The sequence below is a fragment of the Hemitrygon akajei genome, chromosome 3, assembly GCF_048418815.1.
Source record: "Hemitrygon akajei chromosome 3, sHemAka1.3, whole genome shotgun sequence".
Classification (NCBI taxonomy): Eukaryota; Metazoa; Chordata; class Chondrichthyes; order Myliobatiformes; family Dasyatidae; genus Hemitrygon; species Hemitrygon akajei.
Window position 1 is genome coordinate 52,697,579 of NC_133126.1, and position 23,574 is coordinate 52,721,152.

General features: G+C 37.6%; 1 protein-coding gene across 6 annotated transcripts in view; it reads left to right on the plus strand.

Annotated features, from left to right (window-relative positions):
• ktn1 (kinectin 1) overlaps positions 1-23,574 on the plus strand; it is a 184,956-nt gene that overhangs the window by 114,874 nt on the left and 46,508 nt on the right. For all 6 annotated transcript variants that reach the window (XM_073039890.1, XM_073039887.1, XM_073039893.1 and 3 more), the window contains 17 exons: positions 807-901; positions 2,978-3,122; positions 3,893-4,004; positions 8,497-8,684; positions 9,762-9,830; positions 11,158-11,195; positions 12,167-12,248; positions 13,060-13,128; positions 16,035-16,072; positions 16,158-16,248; positions 19,566-19,634; positions 21,140-21,177; positions 21,259-21,349; positions 21,504-21,557; positions 21,786-21,823; positions 21,901-21,991; positions 22,892-22,960. In XM_073039890.1, the coding sequence (XP_072895991.1) occupies positions 807-901; positions 2,978-3,122; positions 3,893-4,004; positions 8,497-8,684; positions 9,762-9,830; positions 11,158-11,195; positions 12,167-12,248; positions 13,060-13,128; positions 16,035-16,072; positions 16,158-16,248; positions 19,566-19,634; positions 21,140-21,177; positions 21,259-21,349; positions 21,504-21,557; positions 21,786-21,823; positions 21,901-21,991; positions 22,892-22,960 (1,377 nt within the window). The remainder of the gene's footprint in view (positions 1-806; positions 902-2,977; positions 3,123-3,892; positions 4,005-8,496; positions 8,685-9,761; positions 9,831-11,157; positions 11,196-12,166; positions 12,249-13,059; positions 13,129-16,034; positions 16,073-16,157; positions 16,249-19,565; positions 19,635-21,139; positions 21,178-21,258; positions 21,350-21,503; positions 21,558-21,785; positions 21,824-21,900; positions 21,992-22,891; positions 22,961-23,574) is intronic.

Below are 23,574 nucleotides of genomic sequence, written 5' to 3' on the forward strand. Positions count from 1 at the left end.
AAACTCTTCACATTAGATGTTGGTTGCTGCTATACCTTGAGGTGAAAACATACTGAACTTCTGTTCTTGAAATTGAGTTAAGGCATTAATATTTGATGTAAGATGCCAAGATAAATTCTGTGAAGGTTAATATTGAAACTAGTTGGAATTAAGCAATGTATTGGGAAAAATCAACACAGGTATGTTAGACTGAATTTGTCAGTGCAGTGGGTTTGTAAAAGATGCTACAAAACTAAATTAATTTTTTGGATTTGTTATGAGAATTGGGGCATAGAATTTGAACAAATAGATGTCCATATGACATACATATGGTACATTTTCATTGCCTGTCTCCAGTTTTCTGTGACTCTCAGCATTCTAGTCATGCCCTCTACCATCAGGGTGGAGATGCAGGAGCCTGAAGACCCAGACTCAACAAATTGCAAACAGCTTCTTTCCCTCCATCAGATTCCTGAATGGTCCTGGAACTCTACCCTATTATTCTTTTTGAATTATTTATTTTGTAATTTAAAGCTTTTTATCTGTACTCTTGCTGCAAAAGAACAAATTTTACATCAGATAAGACAGTGATAATAAGCTTGATTCTTATTCTGATGTGAACTGGTGCTGATGTAGTCTATTACTGTGATAAAAATTATTCTACTAATTTCATTGTCAACTAAAATTACTTAAGTTTTTTTTGCACTGTTTTTTTTCTCCCAAATACTGTTACTAATTTTATAGTCTAATCTCATAATTTGAACTTCAAATTTGCAAAGAATAATGAATCATTTCTATAATTGTAATCCCAAAAATATTTCATGCAGTTTCGCCAACTTCAAGAACAAACAGAAGCGTTGAAGCAAGAAAATAGGATCTTGAGAGATGCTGTGAGCAAAGCACCCAGTCAAATGGAGAGCAAGTGAGTATCCTTGGGAGCTAAAGTGATAAATACAAATCATTACTGTTTTGTTTATTATTTCCACAAAAGCAAATCCACAGAACTGAAATGGAAGCAAATTGCCTCAGCCTTTGGGGACTGCTGACGATAGTTCCTTTTAATATTTTTCAGTACATTAATGATAAAGGGGCACTTGGGATGATTGAACTTGCACATGAGTTGACTACAATTTTTTTTTGTTAAAAGTTAAGCCAACATACTAATGCATTTAAAATTTAGGTGAAAATTCAAATTGCAGTTAGGACAAATTTTAACTATAGAAATTCTACTTGAAGTGAACAAATTAGTTTAATTTCATGGAAAATGTATTTCCAAGATGGCGGAGCGACGCAGCTTGCAGCAGCCACTCCGGAGCTGATTATCTGTTATTTGTGAAGTGGGGTGCCGTGCACAATCATAATCGTTTGAAAACGGACGTAGGAGCATGGAAGAACATCGGGAAATCTCCAGGAACACCTTCTTTGCTGCTGCTGCTGCTGTGAGGTCCGGGACTCTGCTGGGAAGAACAGGCCCCCAGTCCTCGGGGTCGCATTGCCGATGGCTGTTGGCGGGGCCATCTTAATACGCTCGGCAGAGGATGGTGCTCAGAGAAGCTGTGCCGGAGGAGATGGTCGTCGGCTCAGAGGTTCGACGGACTGGGAGTCCACTGCGGTCAGGTCGCTTTCAGTTGTGCTGTGTCTGCGAGGCTGGGTTTGACGAAGCTTTTGTTGTGTGCTGCGTCTGTGAGGCTGAGTCGGGCGGCGGCGTGGAAGTCCATAGCGGGGGTATTCCTTTCTGCGGCCGGCGTGGGATGGCGAGTCTGTCGGGACCCTGGGGACTTGTGGAAACTGTGTGGTGATTTCTTTTGAACTTATAGTCCTTTAACATCTTTGGACTATTTTTACTGTGCCCATAGTCTGTTTTTTAATCAATTATGCTATTGTTTGCACTGTTGTAACTATATGGTTTTGTGCAGGTCTTGTAGCTTTAGTTTTTGGTCTTGTTTGTTTGGGGATTTGGAGCTCCTTTCCAGGGATCACGCTAAGACGGTAGCACGATATTAATACGCAGCAGCCTCTCCGGACTCTGGATTGGGGATTGCCAAACATTATGTGGATTTTCTAGTGTAGTCTGTTTTGTCATATGCTTTTGTGATATCATTCTGGAGGAACGTTGTCTCATTTTTTAACTGCATTGCATTTGTGGTTTCCAAATGACAATAAACTGAATCTGAATCTGAAAATGACTATTAAAACAGTGAATATTATAAAATTGTAACTGCTGGAAATCTGAAGTAAAGGAAAATGTTGAAGGCACTCTGACCTTCATGTTTTCAGCATTTTCTGTTTATATTATTACAACATAGTTGGAATGAATATGACTCTTTATCTATGTGATTAAATCCTTGGTCCCTAAAGGAAGCCTTGTATTTCAATGAATGTAATTATTTGGCTGCCTTGGTTATGGTTAGAGATTCCAGAGGACTGTATTTGTGATTTTGAGCTGACTTCTCCTCCACAAATTCTGGAATAACTTAATTTGCACCATCTGATGGCTGACTTGCTATTTTAAGTTTTTAGCTTTTTAAGAGGAGAAAATTACTGTCAATAGCTAATATATCCAGCTAAGTAATCAGTTTGGTTCTGAGCTACAACACTTATTTGATCTCAAAGATGTGCCTTCTACTGAAATGAAATGGAAAGGTATATGTTTTTCAATTTGTAACTCACTTATCCCACAGTGTTTCAAGTTTTGCTTCCCAGTGCCTCATTCCCCAACTATCCTGGATTAGTATGAGTAGTTGTCCAAGTATCTTGTTCTTAATGTAGGCCTGTCTCACTTCCCTCTCTCAAAGTTAGTACAAAAAAAACTAAAGAATGCTGTGCTATCAATATTGAATAAACAGGCAAAGTTTAATGCAAAATGGGTAAATATCACATTTTTCTGCTTTCACATAAAATGTGCTGCCAGGTAGGTAAAAATACTGTTTGGTTATTATAGAATGTTAGTAAAGCCAAGTTTTTTTTTTTGTTTTTTTTTTGTAAATGTTGAATGTAGGCAATCGACAGAACTAAACAAACTGCGGCAAGATTATGCTAGATTAATGAATGAATTTACAGAGAAAACAAATCGCCTTCAGCAGGAAGAGGCACAGAAAAAGAATCTGGAAGTTTCCTATGAACAAACAGTTCAACAACTCAAGGTATAAAAAAAACTTAACAAATTAAAAAGAAAATTGAATAACAATTCATTGGAATGATCTTGCTCATATGTTCAGCAGATGCTTTGTGCGTTCAACATTCAGTTCTTTGGTAACATAAGCCTGTAAACTGTAGCAAGAGATTTTTTAAAAAGCTCAGATTAATCTTGTTTTAATCTCACTTGTATAGGAATTTTCTTCAGTTTCATTCTTGCAATGCCTTTTTATGTGGCTTTACTCTTTATCATCCCATATTGAATAACACACTTAAGCTCTGTTTAAATGCTTGGATCATTTCTACAGATTCAATTCATTCAGGCCACGATGTTCCTTGATTACTCTTTGAAAGAGCCAAACACATCGTCCTATTTTCCTGTCCTTTTAGATTGCAAATGTTAGTGATCCTCTATTTCATTCTTGTCTGTTAATCAATATCAATATTGTGTTTAGATTAATTTATTTTTGGCATAGCCTGTTAATTGAATATCCTGAATACTGTAAAGAATAGGATTATCTGTAATTTAAAGATGACCTGATGCTCATTCTTGTTCTATGGAACAAGGTGAACATCGTGATAAGAGAAATGTTTAGACTCGTAGTTCGTTTTTGAATTTGCCTATGTAGCTGAACTGGATATTTTACAATTATCTGTGCAGTACAGTGGTCTTTCTCTTAGGAGATAGAATATATTTGTGTCCAAGGCTTTTTAGAATGTTTGTGCTTTTAATGATTTGGAAGGTAAGTTAATTTAATTTCTATTTTTATTCCCAAAGAGTAAGCTGCAGGAGGAAGCTGAAAGGAGACAAGAGGAAGTGCAGAAATATCTCAGGAACATAACTGCAGAGCATGACAAAAGACTAACAGAAGTTCAGAATGCAAAACAAGGTATCTATTTAGTGGAGCAGATAGATACTTAACCCTTGGGCTCTTACAGGCCTCTGTGTCTTTAAAGTTTCATTGTTCCTTGTGCTCATAACTCACAGCTTACCAGCTGTTAAGACCATAAAAGATAAGAACAGAATCAGGCCACTCAGCCCATTGAGTCTCCTCTGCCTTTCCATCGTGACTGATTTATTATTCATCTCAACCCCATTCTCCTGCCTTCTCCCTATAATCTTTGACACCCTGACTGATCAAGAACCTAGCAACCTCCACTATAAATATACTCAATGACTTGCTTCCGTAGCCACCCATGGCAATGAATTTCACAGATTCACCACCCTACAGCTAAAAATATTCCTCTCATCTTTTTTTCCTCAATGGACATCCTTCTATTCTGACCCTGTGCCCTCTGGATGTAGACTAGTGCACTCTAGGAAAGATCCTGTCCATTTCCACTCTATCTAGGCCTTACAATATTTGATGGGTCTCAATGATATCCCATTCTCTCCTCTTCCCCCCCCCATTCTTATGAACTCCAGTGAGTACAAACTCAGAGCCATCAAATGCTCACCGTGCATTAACCCTTTCATTCCTGGCATCATTCTCCTGAAACTCCTCTGGACCTTCTCCAATGGCAGCACATCTTTTCTTGGATAAGGGGCCCAGAACTGCTCTCAATTCTCCAAGTGCAGTTGACCAATGCCTTATTAAAGCTTCAGCATTACATCTTTGCTCTTGTATTTTAGTCCTTTCATATTGAATACTAGTATAATGCATTTCCGTTCCTTACCACTGACTCGCCTGTAAGTTAACCTTCAGGGAATCCTGCGTGAGGGCTCCCAAGTCCATTTGAACCTCTGATTTTTAAGTTTCCTCCCTGTACAGAAAATAGTGTACACCTTTATACCTTTTACCAAAAGTGACTATGTACTTCCCTACACCATATTCCATCTGTCACTTCTTTGCCCATTCTCCCAATCTCCCAGATTCCCTGCTTCCTCAACACTAACTGCCCCTCCACTTACCTTGGTATGGTCTGCAAACTTGGCCACAAATCCATCAGTTCTGTCATCTAAGTTAGTAGGACATGAAAATAGTGGTCCCAATACTAACCCCTGTGGAGCACCACCACTCACTGGCAGCCAATCAGAAAAGACCCCCTTATCCTCATTCTTTGCCTCCTGCCAGTCAGCAAATCTTCTATCCATGCTAGTATCAATCCTGTAGTATCATGGACTTTTATCGTGTTAAGCAGACACATATTACAACCCCTTGTAAAAGGCCTTCTGAAAATCCAAATAAATAGACATCCACAGACTCTTTTTGTTATTTGTTAGTACATCAAATACCTACATGTGAATTCTCGGAGAATAGCAATTAAAGTTTGTCTGAATACTATTTGTCATCTCTTTTGATCTGGCAATGCTTTAGAATTAGATTTAATAAGCTGCAGAGACGTCTGCATTTTGTCTTATACATTCCTTTTGAAAAAGATTGTCTGAAGATAACTGCCTTCGTGCTTCATTGTAGATAGCTCTAAAACATCGAGAAAGAATTGCAGAAGCCAGCATTCTGAAATAAAGAGGGCTATCACATCCGCTGTTAACCTGGTGTGGTAATAAACAAATTTGGATTGGATCCAAGTCACCTTTGAGGCAAGAGTTAATTGGGCCAATAACCAATTTCCTTAAAGCTTCATAACAGGCGATGTAAGCACTACCAGGAAGTATTGATTAAGGCAGGTCACAGAACTCTTCTGGTGCACTAGTACGATCGATGCTTTTTTTGAAGCAGGTGGAAACCTCAAGAATGCACAAGTGAGGGGTTGAATATGTCTAAGTTGGTCCACACAGATCTTGAGTAGTTAGCTAAGACTGCTGTTGTTGGATACCTTTCACCCTCTTGAAAGATGCACAGATGGCAGTGTCAGAGATTGGAATTACAAGATCATCCTGAGATGGGGGGGACTTGAGTAGGCTTTCTTACAGTTCTCCTAATCATGCTGTGTGTAAGGCATTGAGCTCATCCAGGAGTGATGTGTTGTTGCTACTGATGCTATTCAATCTCACCTTGTAGGAGGTAATATCACGCAAACCCTGCTACATCAGAGTTTAGTCTGAAATTGCTTGCACTCAGTGACCTTCTAGAGGTTGTAGCTGCGCTACTCATGTGACTTTGGGTCTCTAGTCCTGTAATTCACAGATCTAGCTTTCAGCAGATTACCAATCTCCTGGTTTATTCAGGGCCTCTGATTGGGGGACAATCCAGAATGTGTGTACACACGTGTCCACACATGTCCCAATGAGTCAGTGTCAAAAATATATTCATTTAGGTCTACTGTCAGATCCTTGAATAACTCGAAGCAGTCCCAAATTCAGTCCTCTGTTTCTGTGCACATGACAGCAGGCACCATTGCCTTTTGCCTTAATACTACGTCCATGTAGTGGATTGTAAAACTTTTGGGTGGGGTTGTTTATTTAACTTTCGAGGTTTAGCACAGAGGAGGCACTTCCAGCCCTCCTAGCCATGCCACCCCCAGCAATCCCTCAGTTCAATCCTAGTCTACTCGTGGGACAATTTACAATGACCAGTTAATCTGGAGAGTTGGAAGTGAGCCATGTCTTTCTGAAATAGAATACACACCAGTCCCTTGTGTCCCTCTGGTAAAATAATCTTGCTCTGAAGTCTTCAATCTTGTTTTCTCATTATTGCATTTTAGCCCAAAGAATGCTGTGATAGGGCAAGTGGTGGTTTAGGACTCTGAAGCTGACAGTTCATTCATTTTGAAATGGGTAAAATTATGTTGAGCAGCTGAGCCCTTTGTTTTCAGAAATAATTTTGAGATCTGTGTTTGTTTTCTTGACACGAGTTAGTGCAGTTTTTTTTATCAGGGTGCTTATAGGGTTCTATAACTTTCAATTGCATTTTCACAATGGCCAATGAGTGTGATGCTGCATGTGTGAATCTTTGTTTCTTATTGTGTTGTACTGTAGTTGTTGGTTGGCTTTCTGCTCTGCCTGGCATCCATAAATTTAAAAAGGGTGATGAAAACACAGCAGCTCAGGTAGCAACTGTGGAAAGAGATAATGGGTCTTCTACCAGAAATATTTGTTTGCTTTTTCTCTCCATAGATACTGCCTGACCTGCCTTTTATTCCCCACATTTTCTGTTTTTAATTTAGATTTCTTGCATCCAGTTGTTTTTGTTTTAATTATTTATTATGTGTAAATGTATTTTCTCTTCATCCTCTACCTCTACCTTTGCAGTTGCTTTTTTTCACCTGCACACTTAGACTTTGTATTTTGGTTCTGAGAAATTTATGAATGAGGCCATTAGCTGATTGTGTTCCTTTGAAACCAAAATGAATTAACCCGCCCCACCCCCACCCTGTATTTACCACTGTCTGGGCATTGCTGGTTACAGCAGGTTGGGTTATATTCCATTTGCTTTTAATCCATTTACTCAGTTGAGAATGGTGCTCTATGTTGCATCACAACAGTCAAGCCTTTACAATTTTATCTTTAACATTCAGACTGTTTAAAAAAAATTAAAAATTATTCAAGATTATAACATTTAATGATTAACATATTAAAGCTCAGATGAAGGGTTTTTTTTTTTAAATATCACTTGCCTTTTTACACTTAACATTCAAGATGGGATCTTCCATTATTATGATTAGATTCTAATTCCAGGTTGTGTTTGGCTGCCTGGGATCAGAATTGTACATTCTCCTGCTGCTGTTACTCTGAAAAATGTTACTCAGTACATTCCAAACTTGAGTCAATCTTGAAGTTTCTTGGAATCGCTCCAGCTGGAGTGGTTGAAAACCTGGAAATTCCATTTGACTCCCATGACTGTAACTGGCATAAACAAGACCATTTACTTTGGAATCTTCCATTTTGAACACATATTTATTTTAAGTTTTTGGGAAAACACCATAGTTTCTTCAATCTATCCATGCAGTTGTAAGTCTTCATCTAGTGTGCTGTACAGGTGCAGCAAAACTTCCCTTTCCTTGTGTATCTGAATATTGGATAAAAACCTGTGGAGAACTGGGGTAACTAATACAAAAATTTACTTTTTTCTGCAGACATTGGAAACTGCTGTGCAATTTGTTTCATAACAGCTGTGAACACAGTTTGTCTCACCACTGCTGTCAGACCAAAATTTTGTTTTTTTTTTGTGTTCTTCATGCAAATGCTAATTTTCTTTTTTGTTGCAGTTAATGATGGAAGCTCGTGTTTATTGTTGACTTGGTTATCTGCATGAGACCATTGCTATAACATTGTAAGATTTATGTAGAGAATCAAAAAGAATGTCACTGAAAACTTAATATATTTTGAAAAGTCTCTGCTAACAATTCAGCTGCAGGGAAGTTGAGCATTTGTAAAATAGTAATGTACTTTTGTAAAGTGGGCAAATATTTTATAATAAAGACTGCTCTAGTTCAGAATGCATTTTAATTTGTTAATTGTGGCTTTTTTGTATCTTTTAGATTTACAAAATAAACTTATGGTTGCTGAGAGTGAAATTAGCAACAAAAACAAAGAGGTGCAGAGCCTGCACAGTAAGCTCACTGATACCATGTTATCTAAGCAACAAATGGAACAAAAGATGTTGCAGCTGGTAAATGCAGAACAAAAGCGAGCTACTGCAGATGATGCTATGAAGATCCAAGTGCAGGTATTAGCAAAGCTAAGTTTCCCTTTTAAGAAAAAGTGTTTCAGTACTATGCATTTCCACCAAAAGGCGCATAAAGAAAGTAGAAAAAAAAATTCTCATTCTATATTATAGCTGGTTGTTCTTAAACATTGTCTTTCTTATAGATCATTTTTTTAAAAATTTGACATATTAATGTGGTAATAAAAATTATGTTTTTTGTTTGTGTGAGGCCTGGGTAGTGAATTATTGCATAATTTTAGTCATGTTCCATGTGCTGTTCTGCCCTTCAGTAAGGGAAGGAGAATAAGCCAACTTTTCCACGTACCAAAAGGATTTTGTCAGTCAGGAGTAGTTCACTGTGAAATCATCCATTCTCCCTGTATTCAATTGTATTGTGCCAACAGCATTTATCAAATAGTTTTCATCCCACAATAGCCATCTTCTGTGTTGTGCACAGCTCTAGCATTGATTCCAAACTATTTCATTCTGTGCCTCCACTAATACAAAGCTATACCTTCACAGCAAAATAAAAAATATTTTTTTATTGGATAGGTACTATTGCTAATAAGGAATGAATGTTGTAGTTTGTAAAGGCTTAATGTTTGGACTTCATACAGATTATTGGTAAGTTGGAAGAACTTCAAGCTCTGAATCTTTCATCAATTAATTTGTAATTAACTCCGAACTAAGTGTGGTCTTCAGTAAAAATTTTCATTGATATAATTCCCATACCTTCCTAAAATAGTAGTTAATCTTCCATGAATATTGAAACTTGATTTCACTGCTTCTTCCTTAATATGTCTCTCAAACCTATTTGGATCTTAAATTTCTGCCCAGTTTGATGAAAGAGTGCTTTGACCTAATTGAAAGTAGAAATTTGAAGATTTTGGGTCCAGCTAGGAAGTGGGAGAACCCCAACACCTACTGAAAGTAGAATAAAAGTGAAAACAAGATCTGTCATTGCTAGGGCAAGTATAATCAGACATTTGGGAAAGGACATTTGAATATATTATTAAACAGTTATTTTCATAATTGAGGTTTGATATGTTTCTTAAACTAACTTTTAGTCATTTCCTTTCTCTTCTGTATTCTTAAAAGGACCTGTTGGAACAGAAGCAAACAATGAGTGCTCAACTCCAAAACCTCCATGCCCAAATGGCAACTCAGGTACAGAGATGCTTGAAGGTGTAAATTTCAACTTATCAATATTTAAAATGTGAATTATCTTGTACTTTTAAATTAAGTTATGACACGACCATGGTGGGTCTCATCAGCAAGAATGACGAATCAGCTTACAGAGAGGAGGTGCAGCGGCTAATAGACTGGTGCAGAGCCAACAACCTGTCTCTTAATGTGAACAAAACAAAAGAGATGGTTGTTGACTTCAGGAGGGCACAGAGCGACCACTCCCTGCTGAACATCGACGGCTCCTCAGTAGAGATCGTAAAGAGCACCAAATTTCTTGGTGTTCACCTGGTGGAGAATCTCACCTGGTCCCTCAACACCAGCTCCATAGCAAAGAATGCCCAGCAGCATCTCTACTCTCTGCAAAGGTTGAGGAAAGTCCATCTCCCCCCCCCCCCCCCCGCCCATCCTCATCACATTATACAGGGGTTCTATTGAGAGCATCCTGAGCAGCTGCATCACTGCCTGGTTCGGAAATTGCACCATCTCGGATCGCAAGACCCTGCAGCGGATAGTGAGGTCAGCTGAGAAGATCATCAGGGTCTCTCTCTCTGCCATCACGGACATTTACACTACACGCTGCATCCACAAAGGAAACAGCATTATGAAGGACCCCATGCACCCCTCGTACAATCTCTTCTCCCTCCTGCCGTCTGGGAAAAGGCTCCGAAGCATTCGGGCTCTCACGACCAGACTATGTAACAGTTTCTTCCCCTAAGCTATCAGGTTCAATAACCAGAGCCTGGACTGACACCTTGCCCTATTGTCCTGTTTATTATTTATTGTAATGCAGTCCTGGGTAGGTCTGTAGTCCAGTGTAGCTTTCTCTGTGGATTTTTTTTTACGTAGTTCGTCTAGTTTTTGTATTGTCATGTAACACCATGGTCCTGAAAAACATTCTCATTTTTACTATGTACTGTACCATCAGTTATGACAATAAAAGTGACTTATTGCTGGTAGGTTCCAGATACCTTTTATTTGATGCATTACGGCAGTTACTCATTAGTCTACTGAGCTACCCAATTTCTGTATTTGATTTGTATGCTGAACTAGGACATTGAAATCTCCATACTTCCTGTTAATCTTGTGACATCATAAAGTGCACAAAACTGCCCTTTATTGTGTTGATACTAAATAGGTTGTCATTGTTTGCTCTAAATCTTGTATCCTTTTGGGTATGGTAAAGGTTATTGGCAAACATGAATGTTTTTGAATTTGGTTGAATATTTTCTTTCTGTAGAAAATGTGAAGTTTATCTAATGCTCAAGAATGCAGTTTACTAAATCATTTATTTATCCTTTTTTTTTAGGCTTCAGCGGCTAGTGTAGTTGAAGAATTGCAGAAGAAGTAAGTCAGGGAATTAACTCTGGAGGTTACCGTCAATTGCGAGAAAATGCTGGTTTGACAATTATAAAGGACCCTAATAATATTCATTTATAGACCATTAAGATCATTGGGCACTAAATGCACACAGTCTAAATAAACTGTGAAATAGCATCCACTTGCATGCAAAATGCAATTCTCTGCCTCAACAAGGCAGAGGCACAAGTAGCCTTGTATCTTAATCAAGTAATGATGCATGACCTTCTGTACAACTGCAGAAATATTAAAATATGGGTTCTATTCTTGGAAAGCTTGCTCATCATAGCATCCACCACTTGATTTTCACAGGCGCAGCTCTGAATCATGAAGATTAACAAATTAATAAACAGGACCAGAATGGTTGCTAACCTATTTACACTAATGTAACCTTCATTTCTATATATTGCTTAATTTATGGTCGTAATTTCTTACAAAATTGAATAGTCGGGAGCATTTCTGGAATTTTAAGTACTGTAAAATCTACCACCCTATTTTCCACAGTTTTGAAGAGAAAGTAATTTAAGTCCAATTTGTGTTGTCCAGAAGTGAAATATTTTCTTACTGGAGGCATGCCATGTTGGGTTCCTGATTGGAAGTTTAATTAAAAATAGTTGGGCAGGCTAGCTGAATTCTTGACATCTGTTTTAAATCTGAATTGGCCCAGTTAGATCATGCAGATTAGGGAAATCTTGCCTGAAATTAACTATCTGTGTTTACACCATAAATCTTAAATTGGTTACATATTTGCAAGGGGGGTGTAGATTTAATGCAGGTATTACTATAAAAGTCATAAATTGAGTAGTCTGGAAGACTCCTGTGGAAACGAGCAGAAATGCCTGTAAGTGGAAGAACAGAAGATTTACTCTTTCCTGCTAATAATTATGGACTTCTGATAAAATATAAGATGATTGTGGGAACTCAGAGCTATGGGTTTGACTTGCGTCATCTTTTTAAAGGATTGGAGAAAAAGAGAGACAAATGAAGTTAATGGAAGAATCTTTACATCTTCGCGTAACAAGAAAAGAACAGGATATACAAGTAAGGAAACTATTTTTAAACTAAGCAGATTTCCTGATTGTTACTACAATTAAGTCTTTGGATACAATTCCAACATTGTGTTTCCTAAAATAAAATTGTATATGCATTGATGAAATTTTGCAGTCAAAATATCAAATCATTTTAATCTGGCATTGTTTTTAAAAAGACAGTATTGTATAAACGATGTTTCAGGCTGAAATGTCAACTGTACTCTTTTCCATAGGTGCTGCCTGGCCTGTTGAGTTCCTCCAGCATTTTGTGTGTGTGGCTTGGATTTCTAGCAGCTGCAATTTTTTTTTCTTACTGTATATTTGTTTCTGTGGAATTGCCAGTTGGGTAGGCTATCAGAACCATTCCATTTCAATTGTCTGAAAAGTTCTATGAAAACACAGATGAGAGTGAAGTGTTTTTAACTTCAACTTCATGTGTATGTGCAAAATGTTTGAGATGAAGGCCTGTTAATTATTTCACATATTTAAATTTAATTTAATCTACTGAGTTCATATTCACTTAAATTGATGATTTAATTTCTGTAGTGTCTTTGGGTTCCTTGTATTCCAGTCTGCAGTAATGACCCAAAGAAAAATCATGTTTGGAGCTTTTGATTTGGATCCTTGTAGAATTGAGTTCATGTAAATGGCATATTCTGGATGGTAGTTTAAATTATTATTCTCAACATTGGCAGTTTACCATCGGCTTTACCAACACTGACTTCATTTCAGACCAAAAAGAACATATTTCATTTCTTCATGAAAACATACTTTATATTAATTCATAATAAACAATATAATAATATCCATTTTGTATTTAGAGTTTGCACAAAGAGAAGGAAGCTTTAGAAGTTGAAGTACAAAAGCTGCAAATTCATCTATCTGAACAGGTAGGTTATTTTATTGTTTAACCACATTTTTGAAAGCATCCCTTCTGCCATTAACAGTGTGCATGTAAATCTTTTGTTCTCCCGACTTCTCCCAGACAGAGTTCTTCTTGTCCTGTATTCCACCTTATCAGTCCAAAAGCTATGTTCCTGTTTTCTCTTAACTCTGCTGTGTCAGTTCCCCATAGTCCTCGGTCCCCTGATCTATCAAAAATGTTAAGGATCCATTTGAAAAGGAAGGTACAGAGGCCCAGGTTTTGGAACTTGCTGATAAATTTGGAGGTGTTGATAGTATTGAACGCTGATGTAGGTATATCTAATCTGGACACTGCTCATGGGTTGCCCTCTTGATGGATACTCTGTCAGCCTTGGAGACTGAGATCACAAGACCATCAGAAGCTTTGTGGGGTGGGGATGGGATCTTACAGGAGTGTAGTTTATTTTCCCTTTCAAAGTGTACATAAACACCATTGATTTGTGTGGGAGTGAGGCGTTGCTGCTATTTATGCTACCCATTTTCAAGTTACGAAGTGATAGATGCAGGACCTGTAACAGTTGTTGAGCATCATCTATGACTCCAGTCTAGTCTGCAGTTGTCTGTACATGTTTGCAATAACCTTCCTGAAGTCATACCTGAACTTGATCACTGTGGATTGTCCTAAATGCCATAGATCTAGCCTTCAGATTGCTAATTTCCTGGTTCATTTAGGCCTTCTGCTTGGATAAGACTCCATATATTTTTGAGGGTATACACTTGTCCTCTCAGTTCTTTATGAAGTTAGTTATTATTTCCCCATGTTCACTCAGGTCTGCTGAGAAATCCTTGAACGTGGTCCTGTCCACCAATTTGAAACAGTCCTTCTGTATTTGTCCCTTTGCCTTCCTTGATGAGCTTATTATAGTCCTCACACCTAGCGCCACTTTCTTCGGTCTCTGCTTGTACACAGGAAGAAGAGGCACAGCAAGGTGTTTGGATTTGCCAAATGTGTGGGCAAGGGTTGGAGCAGTGGGCACTCCTGCTGCTGATTATAGCCATGACTGAGTGCATTTGGTGCTCTGGGGTTGAAGTGAACATCTTAATAGTCAAGCAGCAAATTCTTCAAGCTTGTATGGTTCAAGTCCCGAGTGATTATAAAGAGGGTGGCAGGGTACACCACTTATTGTTGATCACAGCACTCAGTTCCCCAAGGAATAATTTGATTTCTGTCTGAGACAAAACGTCACTTTAGGTTAGAGATCAAGAGTGCATCCGGGGAGTAACTTCCTCAACAAGAGAGTGGCGAGTACTTGGAATGCACTACCAGCGAAGATGGTGGAGGCAGAGACACAACATTTTAAGAAGTGCATTGATAAGCACTTGAACTGTCTGTACATAGACAGCTTTGAGGCAAACAATGGAACATGGGGTTCATCTCACTGGCTGGCTTGCTGGTGTGTACTTGGCTGTGTGCTGCTTCTAAACTGACTCATTTTATAACAAACTCGCAATTTATAAATTCCAACCATTTTACCATTATATGTTTAGCTGCCTTAACTATTTTCTGTACCTGTTTATTAACTTGTGATTCATACAAAAGGACACACAGATTGATCTGTACTTTGCATTCTTACTCCCTTAGATAATCTGCCTTTTTCTTGTACCAAAGTGCATGACTTCAAACTTTCCCACATTTTCTATGTTTTAGGAACAGCTTCTTACCTTCTGCCATCAGATTTCTGAACATTCAGTGAACCCATGAATACTACCTCACCATTTTGCTCTCTTTTTGCACTAATTTAATTTGTATCCTGTTGTATTATTTTTGTATTGCACTCTGCTGTTGCAAAACAGCAAATTTCTCTTCGTTAGTGATAACAAATGTAAACATTCTGATTCTGACATTAAGCCCCATTTATCATGCTTTGACTAAGTCATTCAATCTATTTGTATCCTATTACAATGTCATAGTATTCTCACCATCCCATACAAGTCACAATATTTGAGTTGCCTCTTCTCGGCATCAAATCGTCCTTCCAGGTGAAGGAGTAATTTGCTTGCATTTCTTCCAATTTAATCCATTGCATTTAGTGCTCACAATGTTTATCTTTAATGCGTCGAGAAAAAACAAATGCAACTTAAGCGACTCCTTTGTGGTGACCCCAATATTCTGGTTGCCTACCATGCTAGTTCTCTGTTTCACTCTAACCTATCTATTTATGCCTCTTGTATCATGGTAAACACTGCAGATTGAGGAGCAGCACTGTACCTTCCATCTGAACAAGTTGTAGCAACTTGGGTGACTTGCTGTGTGATAAAGGATCTCGGAATTGAAGAGTTGATTTTCTCTTTCTTCAGACGCTGCTTGACATAGTGAAAGTTTCTGGCTTTTTCTTTTTTGGTTTAAAGGTTTTTAACATTCAAGTTGTGCTAATACTTTTGAAAATTCAACTGAACAAATGCAATTCAATTGACACTAGTCTGGTAATTATATTTGGTAACAACATTTTCCACAGATTTTCTTTTGAGAATTCATACATTATCATGAATTATAAAAACAAAACACTGTCAAATGTCATTCATATGCAGATGATTGAGGGCACCCAGTATGGATAATACCTCATCTCATTATGGTTATAACATTTAATACTTCTAGGGAAAAAGATCTAGTATATCTTGGTACTTCAGTGCTCTAACTTGGTGTCTACTTGAAAATTGTGATTTGATTTAATCTTTTAACTTCCTATTTTTCTATGTAAGTTTTTTCAAAGCAGTTGTAGCTCAAAACTGTCTAGCAAAAGATATTGCTGAGAAGACTCTCAAATATGGTTTAAAGGAACAAGAATACTTAGAAAATATTTTTCATATTCTTTGTAAGAAGGTGCTCCTTACTACTTTAACATGTTTAGATGTTTGTTTCTTTTGCACATAGGCTTCAGCTTTATGCAACGTAGAACAGATGCAAAAATGGTGAGTCACCTTTATCACTTTGTTTAATCTAGTGCTATACCATTGCACTTTCATGTGCTTGATATGCTTTTCTTTTTTAAATAAGTCTTCAGGAACGGGATGAAAAAATAAAAACAGTTGAAGAACTATTGGAATCTGGACTTATTCAGGTGGCTGAAAAAAAGGAAGAAATTGAGGTATGCCAAACATCTACCACAAAAATAATTGTAAGACATCTTTAATTTGTAATTGCTTTCTTCTAGATTTTTGTCAAGAAAGGATGTGTTTGTGCTGGCATGGGTGTGGAGAAGATTTGCCAATATATTTTCTAAATTGAAGCTATGTAGTAGTCTGAGAGAATGGATAGTTTAGGTTTGTTTTTCCTCTGAGGAAGCTGAGCAACAAGTTGTATATAAATTGATGAGGGCGATAGAGTGGAAAGTAAAAAATTAATTTTCCCTTGGTGGGTTGTCAAAGACGAGAGCATAGTTTGAGTGTACCTGAAGTGGAATTTTGTATATAAACTGTTTGGAATTTGGCATGTGCTCCCTGAAGGGGTGGAGGCAGATTTGCTTGTGATATTTAAAAAGCTTCTTGACACCTATTTGAATCACCAAGGCACCAAAAACTATGAACCTGAGGAAGTGGGATTAGTGTAGGTAAAGTGGGGTCTGGACGCAAGGGCCCAAGTTTGTGCTGTATAACTGTGACTCTATGTACTGCTGAACTTGTCTCTATATTCCTAGCCCAGTAACATAATCACTAGCATAACCATAGAAAGACATTTATGCAAATAATTCTAATTAATAACTAGTCAGGCTAGAATTTTATTCCTTAGTGTCGGAGACTAAGAGGTATATACAATTATGAGGGATATAGATAAGGTGGATTATTTGCATCTATTGCTAAGTCTCCTATGGGGGAATGAGACTGGACAGGTAGGGGTACACTACAGCTCATGATCATGCCATTAGTTTCAATATAATTATTGAGAAGGACAGGTCTGGTCCACTGGCTGAGATTCTAAATTTGAGAAAGGGCAATTTTCATAGTAACAGAAAGAATCTGGCAAGTCTAGGTACTTTTCAGGCAAATGTGTGCTTGGTAAGGGAAGGCCTTCAAAAGTGAAATTTTGAGAATACAGTGTTTGAAAGTTCCTGCCAGAATAAAAGACTAGGATAACAGGTTTAGCAGAACCTTAGTTTTTGAGAGATATTGAAGTCCTGGTTAAGAAAAAGAAGGCTGTGGCTAGCAGGTCTAGGTAGGTAGGAATATGGTACTTGAAGGATATAAGAAATGCATGAGAACACTTAAGAAGGAAATCAGGAGGGCTAAAAGAAGACATATGTTTGCTCTAACAGACTTCTATCCAAGGGCTTCTACAGCTAGAGTAAGAACAAAAAGATGGGAAGGGACAAAATTGGTCCTCTGAAAGAACAGAGCACTCATCTATGTGTGGAGCTGAAAGAGATGGGAGAGATCTTGAATAGATTTTATTTTTGCATCTGTATTTACTTGGATGATGGACAGAATCTTTAGAAATGAGGCAAAGCAGCTGTGAGGTCATGGACTGTTTACAGATTACAGAGGAGGAGGTGTTTGCAGTCTTGAGGCAAATGAGGATGGATAAATCCCCAGGACCTGACAAGGTGTTTAAGATGAACCCTGTGGGAGGCAAGAGCGGAATTGTAGGGGCCCTAGCAGAGATATTTAAAATGTCCTTAGCCATGAGTGAGGTGCTGGAGGATAATGTTGTTCTGTTGTTTAAGAAAGGCTGTAAGTGTAAACCAGGAAATTATCAGCCTGACATCAGCTGTGGGAAAGTTATTGGTAGGTATTTTTAGGGACTGGATATATAAGTATTTGGATAGAAAGATACTGATTCGGGATAGTCAACATTGCTTTGGTCATGTCTAACCAATCTGATAGTTTCTGGAGGAGGTTACCAGGAAAGCTGATGAAGGCAAGGTAGTGAATGTTGTCTACATAGACTTTAGCTTGACCTTGGATGAGGTCCCGCATAGGAGGTTGGTCAAGATGGTTCAATCACTTGGCATTTAAGGTGAGGTGGTAAGTTCGATTAAACATAGACTTCAGGAGAGCAGTCAGAGTGTGGTAGTAGCTAGTTGCCTCTCATTGGAGGCCTGTGACTAATTGTGTGTTGCAGGGATCAATGCTGGGTTGATGTTCGTAATCTATATTAATGATCTGGATGATGATGTGCTAAACTGGAACAGCAAATTTGCCAATAGCACTAAGATTGGGGTTGTAGTGGACTGTGAGAAATGCTATCAAAGTTTGCAGCAGGATCTGGACCAGTTGAAAAAATGGGCTGAAAAGTGGCAGGTGGAACTCAATGCAGACAGTGTGAGGTGTTGCACTTTGTGAAGACAGACAAGGGTAGGACTTGCATGGTGAGTAGCAAGGCACTGAGGAGTGCAGTAGAACAGAGGGATCTGGGAATTCAGATCCTTTAATTCCTTGATAGTGGTGTCAGAGATAGTGTCATAAAGAAAACTTTTGGCTTGTTGGCTTTCATAAGTCAAAGTATTGAGTGCAGAAGTTGGAATGTCATGTTGAAATTTTATAAGACGTGAGGCATAATTTGGAGTACTGTGCAGTTTTGCTCACCTACCTACAGGCAAGATGTCAGTGATTCAAAGAGTGCAGCAGAAATTGATAAGGATGTTTCCAGGGTTAGGACTTTATTCCCTAGAGCATGAATTATGAAGGGAGATTTGATGGAGGGTACAAAATTATGAGGGGTATAGATAGGTAAATGCAAACAGATTTCTTTTCCATTGGTGTGGGTGAGACTAGAACAAGAAGTCATGGTTTAAGGTTGAAAGGTGAAATGTTTAAAGGGAGCATGAAGGTCAACTACTTCCCTCAGAGTGGCAAGAGTGTGAAATCAACTGCTAGTGGAAGTGGATGTGGGTTCATTTTCAACATTTAAGAGAAATTTGTATAGGTACATGGTTGAGAGGGCTATGGTTAGTTTGCAGGTTGATGGGACTGTACAGATTAATAGTTCGGCACACACTAGATGAGCCAATGGGCCCTGTTTCTGTGTAGTAGTTTTCTATGTTCCTTGTCTCTATGAATATACTCGGTCTGTTTGCCAAGGTTGATGAATCTAAAACGAGAATGCATAGGTTTAAGGTAAGAGGTGAAAGATTTAGGAGGAACTTGAGCAAATTTTTTACACAAAGTGGTATCTATGTGGAATCGGCTGCCAGAGGAAGTGGCTGAGGTGGCTGCATTAACAACTTCTAAAAGACCGTTAGATTGGTATGTGGATTGGAATGGTTTAGAAGTGTATGGGCCAAATGCAGGCAAAAAAGGACTGGCTTGGATCGGGCATCATGGACCAATCAGGCTGTAGGGCCTGTTTCCATGCTGTATAACTTGGTGACTCATATAACAGGGTACTTGGTGAACATAGAATACACAGTCAGAAATTTCTAAGCTTTAGCCATGAACTGACTAACCTTCTGGTATTCCATTTTTAAAGATCATGAATAAAGAAAATAGTAGCTTAAGACAAAAGATTCAAGAACTTGAAGTGAAAAGTGTTGAACAGGTAAACTAAAGCTGATTTGTTTTTTTTATTATTTCATACCAGATTTATTGTGGCTTTGAACTATTACATTGGCCCAATTAATCTCAATTGCTTATTTATATCCACCTGTAACTTGCTGCCCATTACATTGCTGGCATTTAGGGCAGCAGTGAAGGTCCTCCATCTCTGTCCATGGTGTTTCAGGGCTTTGTTCATCATGCCATTAGCTTCCTCTCAGTTTTCACTATAGTCAACCATGCACATCTGGAATGGAGACCAGGAACACCATTTTACACAGATGTAAAAGGATTCTTCATTGCTGTTTCCGTAACAGTTTTGTTTAACCAGTCTGGGTTGTTAGCCCTAGCGGAACCTGGAGGTCAGTGCAATTAATAAATGAGAAGCTACCAATTATAATCTAATGAGAAATGATAATTCTGGGTGATTTGAAATTGCCAAAAAAGTGAAGTCTTTCTTCAGCTTATTGACAGCATAACACTTACCATGCACAATGGAAAGCAAGGAATTATAAATCTTTTGAAAAATGCTACTTGATTTTAGTCCAATGGCAGAAAAATTATGAAGGAATTAAGGAGAAAGAAATGGTCTTTTTCAACATAATTGAAAATTAAATCTGAGGAGTGATTGATATGTTCGTGGCCTAAGGTAGAAAGAGTCAATTATAGAAAACCTAGCACATGTATTTTTCAACATAGTCCCCTCCTACATTTACACACTTAGTCCAGCAGTCGTGGAACATGCGGATCTTGGACCTCCAGGAAGTGTCCATAGATGGGTGATTGATAAGTTTGTGGCCTAAGGTAGAAGGAGATGAGTTATACAGCTCTCGTTACATGCACATGCAGGTCAACATTTTGAGTGATTATGCAGAAAGTTTGAAGTTAATAACTCACCTTCTACCTTAGGCCACAAACTTATCAATCAGCCCATTGAGTTATTAACTTCAAACTTTCTGCATGATAATCACTGAGAGTTGACCTGCATGTGCATGTAACGAGAGCTGTTTAACTCGTCTCCTTCTACCTTAGGCCACAAACTTATCAATCACCCATCTTTGGACACTTTCCGGAGGTCCAAGATTTGTATGCTCCACGACTGCTGGACTAAGTGTGTAAATGTAGGAGGGGACTATGTTGAAAAATAAATGTGCTAGGTTTTCTAAAATTGACTCCTACTTTAGGCCATGAACTTGCCAATCACCCCTCATTTTTTTAAATTTGAGAGTTGTAGAAGGGATTGAAAATGCAGAGCTAACTAATCTGGATTGCTCTATTTTTATAAGATAATTTTAAAATTCAAGATGTTATTATGTGGTGGTATTTGATTTATAGTTATTTTGGGGTTATGCAGATAGCCTCCCCTCTTCACTTTTGGAAGTTTTTTTTTAAAGATGTTTCTACTATATGGAAAATCAGTATTGCTGGCCATGCATTTTATGTGCAGAATGTGAAATTTATATGATTTTAATATGAAATAATATTGTTTCTTGTTTGCATGTATTTTAGATTTCTTCTGCATCCAAAGTAGAAGAACTTCAGCAAGTGTAAGTACTAGGTTGAAGAACATTAATAATTTTCTTCAAAATTTATTATGCTTCTGCTAATGACCATTTCTTTCACTATAGCATTAAAGAGAAGAGTGAAGCTGTAAAGTCCATTGAAGATCTTTTAGAGTCTCAGATAACTAACATAGAAAGTAATGAGAGAACTATTCAGGTATTCAGTCTGTAAATCTTTCTTTGAAATTTCTGTTTCTGGCAACTATAATGCATTCTCATAATCTCTGTTCCTATATTTGCACATGACAGTGAAATTTGATTAGAAAGTTTTGCCTGTTTTTAAAAAAAAAACTACTGCTTTCCTCTTCAAGGCTTTGCGGAAGGAAAATGAGATGCTCAGAGCTGAAGTACAAAGTGCTCAACAGGTAACGAAATGCCTTAAGTATTTGAGTTTCTCACAAGATACTTGGGAAAAGGATCTATAGTTTCTCTCAACTTTGTATAATAAGTGTAGCTCTGTGTACTAATTTGATCAAAAATAAAGTTCTTATTTATGTAGTTTTTAAAAATATTAGCAGTAGTTTAGAAAGATGTGTAAAGTTACAATTATGAATTATTAGTTGTCACTGATGTTAATGACTTCATTCTTATAGGTATCTGCAACACCAAAATTGGATGATCTTGAGAAAATGTAAGTATTTTTCTCAGATATTGAAATGTCATTTGTTTAATAATTGCTTCTCTGACTTAAGCTTTTTCTGCTCCAAGAATTAAGGCACAAGAAGAAGAAGTTACTAAGTTGAAGGCTGCATTGGCAGATAGTACAGAAGCAGCTGCCAACAAAATGGCTGGAATTCAGGTAATCTCAAAACATTATGGCAGAAATAGTGATCATGTGACTTTCATTTTTTTTATCTACAGAGAAAAAATTTTAAAGAAAGAAAATGTACTTTCTTTTCATTGAATTTTGTTGTCCCTTGTTTCTCTGTGTGCTGGGGATGTGAGCAGATGCCCTGGATGTTAGTGCCCACCCCCACCTGTATCTGCTTTAGCTGGTATGTGTTCATTAGACTACTGAGTGTAACCTTCTGGCTTGTCATCCTTTCCCTTCTTATTCTGGCATGTTTCCCCCTTTGTTTCCAGTCCTGATTAGGGTCTCAGCCTGAAATGTTGACTGTTTATTCATTTCCATAGATGCTACCTGACCTGCTGAGTTCCTTCAGCATTTTGTCTGTGTTGCTCTGGATTTCCAGCATCTGCGGGATCTCTTGTGTTTATAATTTATCTACAGTGTCTGAATAAGATTTGTTAAATTTATAGTTCTTTTAATTTTCAACTAGCTTGTGGTTTATCAAATAAATGAATCACTTTCACCTTTTATTGGGATTTAAATGTAACTTCTGTAATTCCTTTTCTTTAACTTAGAACAACAAGTGAAGTAAAACAAATAGTTTTATTTACAATACTTGTTCATGACTTTCTATTCTAGTTGGGGCATTAGATTTTTCAGTTGGCACCGTTTGCCTGATAACAATTTCTGTCACTTCAGTATTTTTGAATTGACTTAATTCTAATTATTAATGAGATTCAATATTTTCAGCCAAAGGTACATAGTCACAATATGCAAGTCTTCTGTTTGTTTCAAAAACTTTGCCTAAAAAGTATGTTTTTGACTTAAATAGAATGTTCTACAGGAAAATGATGCTTTGAATTTGGAGAATCCAACTTTGCCTAAAAAGTATGTTTTTGACTTAAATAGAATGTTCTACAGGAAAATGATGCTTTGAATTTGGAGAATCAGCGGCTACAGTTTCAGATGATTAACCAGGTAAGTATTTGATCAGTAACTTGAAATTGTACAACACCCACTTATGAATGTAATGTTATACTTGAAATCCAGGTTTATAATGTTACTGAACTTAGGCCTGTGAATGCCCACGTTCTCTTCATCTGTCACCATGGAACGAACTAAAAAGCTTGAGTTTGATGTTAGGATTTGTCTCTGCTTTCTCTCCCCCCCCCCCCATTTTGTAGGCTGCATGAAAAATTCTCATAACCCATTCTCAGATTAATTTTGTTTCTTCACTTTCACAAATACACTGAAGGCATTTCTCTCACTTTAATGGCCAGGCTGCATGTCATGATCTTGTAAATTTGTGGTGTATGTTTTGTTCAATTTTAGTGACTGCCTTGATTTGTTCTCACATAAAAATAAAATTGTTGAACGTGAACCACAGATTGAGCAGCATCTGTGGTGTGAGAAGTGGATGGTATTTGATGACAGTTCATTACGACTTTTTCTGTAGAATCTATCAGACTCTTTCTTTGTTCATCTGTCATTTTGACTCAAATCCCCAAAATCTTATATTGGTGAACATTCACTAGTTTACAGCATCATTCTTGTATAAACAAAGGTTTTGATGATTTTTTTTATAGATTCCT